At 40.1% G+C, this 8,540-nt stretch overlaps 1 protein-coding gene across 2 annotated transcripts in view; it reads right to left on the reverse strand.

Annotated features, from left to right (window-relative positions):
* rabep1 (rabaptin, RAB GTPase binding effector protein 1) overlaps positions 1-8,540 on the reverse strand; it is a 35,642-nt gene continuing 27,102 nt past the window's right edge. The window contains exons 14-19 of one of the 2 annotated variants that reach the window (XM_037687798.1): positions 6,990-7,179; positions 6,812-6,823; positions 2,918-2,973; positions 2,625-2,723; positions 2,301-2,417; positions 1-975 (exon numbers count right to left, since the gene is read on the reverse strand). In XM_037687798.1, the coding sequence (XP_037543726.1) occupies positions 874-975; positions 2,301-2,417; positions 2,625-2,723; positions 2,918-2,973; positions 6,812-6,823; positions 6,990-7,179 (576 nt within the window). In that variant the 3' untranslated portion in view covers positions 1-873. The remainder of the gene's footprint in view (positions 976-2,300; positions 2,418-2,624; positions 2,724-2,917; positions 2,974-6,811; positions 6,824-6,989; positions 7,180-8,540) is intronic. The other variant, XM_037687799.1, reaches the window with a different exon arrangement.

The raw sequence follows: 8,540 nt of genomic DNA on the forward strand, positions 1-8,540 counted from the left end.
TCCTTTTAGGGTTCCTTCCATCAGAATTTAAAAACCGCCCAATAAAATTTAAGATCATCAAAATGACATCGTCAGTTTGAGGCCGTTATCGAACGGAAAACAAACCAAGGACAAATAAAATCCAACATTCCCTCTGTCCTGTTTTAATCTGTCACTCTGTTTAAACTCACCTGAAATAAACAGTTTCAGTAGCGTTTATGATTATGCTTCGACAGGAAAAAAAATCAAGTTTAAACAATAAAAATGTCTTTTTCACAGCCTTTTAAAAAAGGGGGAGGGGCTTCTGTTAGAGCAACAAAACAAGCAAACAGCCGTTTAGGATGTTTAAGAAATGGAAGGTATTGCTTGCATTGTTTGAAGTTATCCCAGTTAAATAATGTGCAAGTATTTTCCGTCCTTCATCGTGGGTTTTCGTCACAGGAAACGACCGGAGCGTGGTGGAGAATGTTTGACAAACACAAACAGGTGAGGTGGAGCGACGATCCACCGCTTTGAGCGCAGAGGGAGACATTTAAAGAGTGCGGGTGAAAAGTGCTTCGGACGACAAACATTTTTGGTAGAGCTAATACAGACGGTCATATCTACAGTAGAAACGAGATACAGGCGAACCCACGGGGAGGGGGCGGGGCTTCCACCCCCTCAATCCACAGTCAGACATTTTGGTTATTTACATTTTTTTTAGTGTTCTTCTTCATTATTCTATCTAGGATGTGTTTAGAGGCTTGAAATGTACACAGCTCGTGCCGCCAGGTCTGTCTGCTTCCTTCTTCCAAAGTGGTTCTGGGGGAGCGGAGGACGAAGGGTCGGATAATAATGTTACCAGGCCGGTGGGAGAAAAGAGTGGGGGAAGCTGAAGGCAGCCTTCAGAGGTCATCATGTGTCTGGAAGCTGGTTGATGTCAGTCAGGTTGGTGTCGTTGAGGATTGCTTTGATCCGATCCAGAGACTCTGCCTGTCGTATCCGCTCCAGCTGGACCTGAGGACAAAACCACAGACTGGGTCAGACGGCCCGTTAGTGGCCCGAGTGCGCGCCGAGGACGACTCTCAGCTGGTCTTCCTTCAAACTTCAGCTCAGTTCCTGTAAAAAGGACGGAGATGTGGATATTTTGCTGTGGCGGCCATCTTGAAGTTGAGTTTTAGATGTATATCCAGTAATTACTTTCTGATAGTTTAATTAAAATCCATCCAGTGGTTCATGCAATATTGTGCCAACAGAGACAAAGTTTTGAAGTCAAAATATTCCACAGTGTATGTGTTGGGAATGACTCATCTACTACCACAGCAAATTCAAGCTCAGTGTCTATAAAATTGTTCCAGTCATGGGCGTTTGTGTGTCGGCTAAAACTGGTTAGCTGTGGCAGCCATCAGGGATCAGGTTGACTCCCAAAGACAATCTGTTGTAGATGTACAGCCAATAATTAATTTGATTAAAACTGAAACTTCCGTTCATTTCTGTGGCCTAAACCAAGTAGTAGTACCAGGTCCACTTAAGGCATGACAAGGTAGGTGTGTTTACCAGAAAAGCTCCTAAAGAGGTAACAAAAACCACGTGTACAGACACACACGGGAGCAGAAACTAGGGATGCACGATATTATCGACATGGTATCGATATCGGCCGATATTAGCGATAAAGTTAAATATCGAACATCGGCCGGTCCATCAAAATAACTCACCGATATAAAAGGTGCTGTTTATATATAAATACATAAAAGGCACTGTTTTTGTATGACAACCCAGTGACAAGGAGATTTGAGTTGATCATTAAGATTGTATAACCACGTTTTGGGCTTCTGTTTTAAGTTAATTTTTAATTTCAGAAACTGTCAAAATATTTCTATTAATGCACTGTTACTTACGCACTTTTCACTTGTTGCTTATGAACAGGTTGAGCTTAGATTTGTGAAAATTTACAAATTTTCACTGTTCGAGTGTTGTCATTGTGTTAGAGAGCGTAAATGTCATAAATAAATTTGACATTAAACATAACCCAAGTTGAAGTGTTACATCATTTTCAGTCCCTTTTTGTCATCTGCATGTGGTAGCAGCCAAACTGACAAAGACCATGCAGAATAATGTATTTTAACTGCACAGCAGAGAAAGCTATGTGGTCTCTGTAAGTAGATCTAGGGGGCAAAAATATCAGTATTTGTATCAGTTATCGGCCAAATAAGTTTTAACATATTGGCATTTCGGATATCGGTCAAAAATCCAATATCATGCATCTCTAGCAGAAACATCATCGTCCACCCTCACCCTTCAGAGCTGGGCGATAAATCCGTGCAACAGCAACTCCTGCATACCTGAAGTGTCTGAGAAAGTTTGACGAAGTCCTTCTGGACATGCTCGCTGACGTCCAGCTCCGTCTGCAGCCGCTGGGCTTTGTCTTTTTCATCAAAAACCTGACTTTCTAGTGCGCTCTGCAAACACAAACGCAGAACAATTCATTCATGCGGAGCAGTTTTTGTAATATTTGGCTGCAACAGTTGTCGTGACAAACTGTTTGAGATGTTGGACTAGAACGGCCTGCTGGTGGATTAGATGCTATAAAACTTTTCATACGAGTGCTTATTTGATGTTTTATTCCCTGTCAGAGTTGGTTAACGCGCAGATTATCGTGCCCTGACCTTTGCACTGGTGACCTCTTTAAGCTGCTGCTCCAGGCTCAGCTTCAGACTCTGGATGCTCGAAAGAGTCTCCGTCTTCTCCGCTAAACTCCTCTGCAGCTACACACACACATTAACACATTCATTCAGTTTATAGGTGAAGAGCAGGACAGCTTCTTCTGACTTCAAAGTATTTAGAGAGGCCTTCATAGGTGCAAGCTAAATAAAAAAGCTCATAAAAACAATAGAGGTGATTTTAAAAATAGAAGAACAGAAGTTAGTTTTCTCCTCCATTCTGAGACATAAATAATCACCTGTTCCTTCTCTGCTTTGATTCTCTCCAGCTCCGTCTTCAGACTGGAGAACGACGCTGTGGAGAACAGAGGCAGCGTTAGAAGATCATCTGGATCCTGAAAACTTTGTTTCTTCTCTCAGGAAAAAACTCTGAACAGTTCGACTAAGCTGCTTTGCTGCGAAGCATTTTGTGCTCAGCTCACATTAAAGATACAGTAAAAGATCTAAACTATAAGTTCCCACAGACTAAAGCTTTTAAAGGACTGACAAAATAAAACAACAACAAAAAAAAAAAAAAAGATAATTCAGTTTTTATTGACTTTATTGGCGACTTAAGTCACTTTAAGACAAGAGAATTGATACTACAGTCTTCAAACCGTATACACAATTTATTATTTCAGAGAGAAATCTGTTTGAAAAAAATAAATCTGAATAATAATTTCTGTTTTTAGTAAAAGTTAACTTAAGCTACTAAAAACAGCAGAAATTCTTAGTTTTTCCAGCTGAATGTGTCATAATTTAACATCCGTCACAAATGCAAAGATTAATTGCTCATTGCATCTAAAATTTAATAAAAAAACAAATTAATTTAAACTTTTTTAACCTTAAATTTAGCATTTTAGGTCGGTAAAAGGTCTTAATTGTTACTTTAGCCTCAACACTTGTTTTTAAGATTAATGGGAATAAATGAGAGCATCGAAAAGATAAAGCTTTAAATCTTTCAGTTGGGTTTAACAGACTTTTAGACTGAACTGTTATTAATAAATTCAGTTCATCATAAAATACCTTAAACTGGTTGAGTTTAACGGAGCACAGAAATGGGTTCTGATAGCTGCTTTCAAGATGGAAATATTAAACTCTGTGCACAATAATCTCATGAAATTTGACACCAGCAGCCATACGAGACAATCTAAAAGTCTAAAGAGTGAAGTTACAAATTTTTAAATCCTGATGTTAAAAAAGAGGAGCCTGAAGATGTAGGCTCATACTGTAATTGCCGGTGTATAAGCCGCTAATTTTTCAGACTCTAAACCTAAAGTTTCACTTTCACTCAAGCAAGGACAATTCCGTCTGATTTTTTTGTTTTTACCAGCCATGTTAAAGTATTGATCAGAAAAAAAACGTTGGCCGTACTGTACGTAGCCTATTTTGTGTATGTTACTGGTACATATTTAAATAAAAGTTTTTACAAAATCTTTCTGTGTACAGTAGATATGTTACAAGCTCACAGCGGAAAGAACTGAGGGTGGAGCTCCCCCTCTCCTCGTGAGTCATGTGACTCAGAGCTTCAAGTCAAATTTATTTATAAAGCAGCTGTTACCAAAAGTGCTTAACAATAAAAATCAACGGCAGTAATTTAATGAACATTTACTATACTGGAGTATTTTACTGGTACACATTTGCTGTGGTTGATTGCTGGTCACAGGGCCTCAGGTAGGAATTGTGGGTAAAATTTACTGGTATGTTCATTTTTTAATAATTTCGATTACGTAGGTGTTTTGCATTGGTCTTTTTAGTGATTACCGGTAGTCTGATCTTCTTAGACTAGTTTTTGTGTTGTTATTCGGTAGATTTTGAAGCGCCATCTGGTGGTTGATTCTTGTACTGCAACAAGAGCTGCACATTCAGTCCGGAGCTGTGTGCTGTTTTTTATTTATAAATGCAGGCACCCGTGGCTTATACACAAAATTGTACACAAAATAGTGTTTTATTTAAAATTTTAAAATTTAGTGTGCGCAGCTTATAGTCAGGTCTGCTCTATAGACCGAACATTACGGTAATTTGTGTGATTTATTAGTTTATGCTGGCAGAATCTTACACATGAAATGTGCCACACCGACTAAAGACTGAAGCACAAATTTGGTTCAAAATGATGAAAAATGATTGATTTCATTAAAAACCTAAAACATCCCAATTGTAAAGTTTATTTTCCTCATTAAGAATAAAATAGAAGACTGTTGAGTAGCACAGTGCAGTTTAAATGCATTGGCTGCAAACAAAAAACAATCATGGGGAGCAAAAACTTCAGTTATATTTTTAATATAATTTTAAGGCTTTATGATCTTTTTTCTTCTTATAGGTTTAGTTTGAAAAAAACTTTTTTTTTTTTTTGTCAGTTTAGCTCTGGTTTCTTCCAACTGTAGCAAACTACAAAACTAATCTCACTTTTCAGAAGGTGACAACGAATATTTGGTCTGGATAAAAGTCTGCACGTCGTCCTTCATGCCAGAGTTTTTCTCGGAGTTGTTCTAAAGCTACGTCGGTGAGACCGGAGAGTTTTCGAACAGCTACCAAAGATGGTTAAAACCAGAGTAGATGTCAAAATGTGCAACATTCATTTCTGAGTTGAATCATTTATCATCTAAGAAAGAAAAATCCACTAAATACTCATCACATCAAAAGTAGACAGAATAATTTGTAATAAATGGATGAAACCAGCAGTCATGCTTTGCTGTGAACAATTATTCAAACGGACGAGTTCACTTCAGACTCGACGGACATCAAATCGGTAAAATAATCTCTGGATGTAAACGGGGTCCGAGGGAGAACGACAGAATCAGAGACACCGGGTCCACAAAGAAAAGGTAGAGTTTTTCTCTCACTGTGGTGACTAAAGTTCCCTGCATTCTCCATCTGAAGCGGCAAAATCAGCTCTCGGTGACGTAGCTGCGTGATGAAAACCACGTCATGTTGGTCTCAGAGTAGCTCCGCCCCTCCTCGACACGAGGCCCGGGCCGAACGCACCAACTCCCGTGTGGTTGGTCAGAAGTTTGTTGGTGTGGTTGTGAATGCAGAAACGCTCTCAGACATTCAGCTGCGACTCTTCAAACACAATAAATCAGTCAAAATGGACAAAAAAAAACCTGGATGGAGATCGTGCACACATCGTGCACGTAGCCGTCTGCTGAAAAGCGTGGCGCCTTTCCTCGTGATAGATGTGTCCAAAGGGCGGATGCAGGGACGGAGTGGAGACTCTGGTGGGAGGAAACCCGTGTGGTGACGTGTCCGGCAGCAGGAGGGGGTTCCTAGGAGCTCTGTGTCTCGTGGACGACGAAAAGTGTGTCTGACGAGGAACGTCCCACAACCACGTGACCCCGAGTCGACTGTTCGGCTTCAGATGGAGTATGACCGGGTCTTAAAAGCTGCGAGGACGAGTTGAAAGAAGTACTGATAGTCATTTTAATAAATAATAATAAGTACAGATAGTCATTTTGGGAGGAAATCAAGCGGCGGAGAGCGTTAAAGCAACAGTTTGAGGCTGAAGTTCCAGTGTGGAGAAGAACAGAGGGAGTTCTTTTTTCTTGTCCGAGGCGGCGGCAGAGTGACGGATCCTGGTGAGTGGAGGGAGCCATTTTAAACAACAAAAGGTGCAGTGGAGGAGCCAGAGGGTGGCCAACGGTGGCCACCATATTTAACCAGCACTACACTTTTAATCAACGTAAAAACAAGAAAACATACTTTCCTCAAATCATAGGGTTTGTGGGTTTACCTAATTTTTGACGGTGACCTTCCTTATGCCAACACACGCCAAAATGAAAGTTGGCACCTCACTTATTTTTCCAAATCATCAAGCTCATAAAATGCACGGACGGACGGCATTTCCAATCCCCCCCCTTCACTCAGAAACGTGGGGCAACAAAGACCAGGAATATTTGCTGTTTGCTAACGCAAGTTTTACAAAAACTGTTGAGTTTCAGTTACATTAACCCCCAATCATTCATTCAGTGATGTAGAAGTTGTGACGGAGGCGTAAAAATTCAAACAAAAACATTGAAAAGTGCATATTTTAATATGACTTTAAAGAATGTGTGAGGCAAAAACTAAGCTCTGTTACTTTGTGCTCTCTGTGGTCGTTAGTCTTCCAGCGATGCTGTTAATTCACACACATACAGGCAGGGTTAAATGATTCATACCTTCCAAGATGTCTGTAAGACCGTGATCGGGGATAAAACAAGAGCAGAAACAGAGAAGACATTTTTAAAAGAATGTCTAGCAGGAAAATAAAATCATTAAGGTTGTTCTTTTTTTTAAAAAGTAATTGACGTTTATGTTTACCCCCCAGCTGATCAGAGATCAGTCCTCGACTCTCACCTATTTCCTCCTTACAGCCCTCGATCTCCAGCTGCAGCGTGTCCTCCAGGTTCTCCTTCAGACACTGCTCCGCCTGGATCTGCTCCTTCAGAAACAGGATCTCGGCCTTCAGCTTCTCCTCCATGTGATCCGCCAACGTCCGCAGCGCCACCATGTCGTCGCGCAGCTGCAGCACCAGGCCCTGCAGCTCCTGCAGAGACGTCACAGGAAAAGCTCAATATTTGTATTTACCATATCCTAAATGTCCAGATAGAAACTGACATGTTGAAAATCTGAAACTAAACCTTACTCTGATCAAAGATTTGATACTTTCTCTTAATATTTGACAGCGTTTATTTCAGCTCCATCTTACATTAAAGATCTTATTGTTTCATAGTTTTCTAACAGAGCACCTCACTCTCAGACTGCAGGTTTACTTGTAGTTCCTAGAGTTTCTAAAATAGGAAGCAGGATTTTCAGTTTTCAGAATGCTGTCTTGTGGAAACAACTTCCAGTTTTTGTCCCTGAAGCTGACACCCCGTCTACTTTGAAGACTAGAATTAAGACTTTTTGTTGTTTATACATCCTATAGTTAGGGTTGGCTTGGGTTTCCAAAAAGTAGCAAAAAAACTGATAGGTTGTAAGGCGGTCTAGAATACTAAAAATTTCTTCCCTTAGAAACTTCCCTTGGACCACCGAAACTTCACCTGGACCATATAATCTACACCTGGATCATATAATCTACACCTGGACCATATAATCTATACCTGGATCATATAATCTACACCTGGATCATATAATCTATACCTGGACCATATAATATAAGTCTGGATCATATAATCTACACCTGGATCATATAATCTACACCTGGACCATAGAATCTACACCTGGATCATATAATCTACACCTGGACCATATAATCTATACCTGGACCATAGAATATAAATCTGGATCATATAATCTATAGCTGGACCATAGAATCTACACCTGGACCATAGAATCTACACCTGGACCATATAATCTATACCTGGACCATAGAATATAAATCTGGATCATATAATCTACACCTGGATCATATAATCTATACCTGGACCATAGAATCTACACCTGGACCATAGAATCTACACCTGGATCATAGAATCTACACCTGGACCATAGAATCTACGCCTGGATCATATAATCTACACCTGGACCATATAATCTACACCTGGACCATAGGATCTACACCTGGATCATATAATCTACACCTGGACCATATAATCTACACCTGGACCATATAATCTACACCTGGACCATAGAATCTACACCTGGACCATAGAATCTACACCTGGACCATAGAATCTACACCTGGATCATATAATCTACACCTGGATCATATAATCTACACCTGGATCATATAATCTACGCCTGGATCATAGAATCTACACCTGGATCATATAATCTACACCTGGATCATATAATCTACACCTGGATCATATAATCTACACCTGGATCATAGAATCTACACCTGGACCATAGAATCTATACCTGGACCATAGAATCTACACCTGGACCATAGAATCTACACCTGGA

Source organism: Nematolebias whitei, chromosome 14 (assembly GCF_014905685.2).
Source record: "Nematolebias whitei isolate Nwh7 chromosome 14, NemWhi1, whole genome shotgun sequence".
NCBI lineage: Eukaryota > Metazoa > Chordata > Actinopteri > Cyprinodontiformes > Rivulidae > Nematolebias > Nematolebias whitei.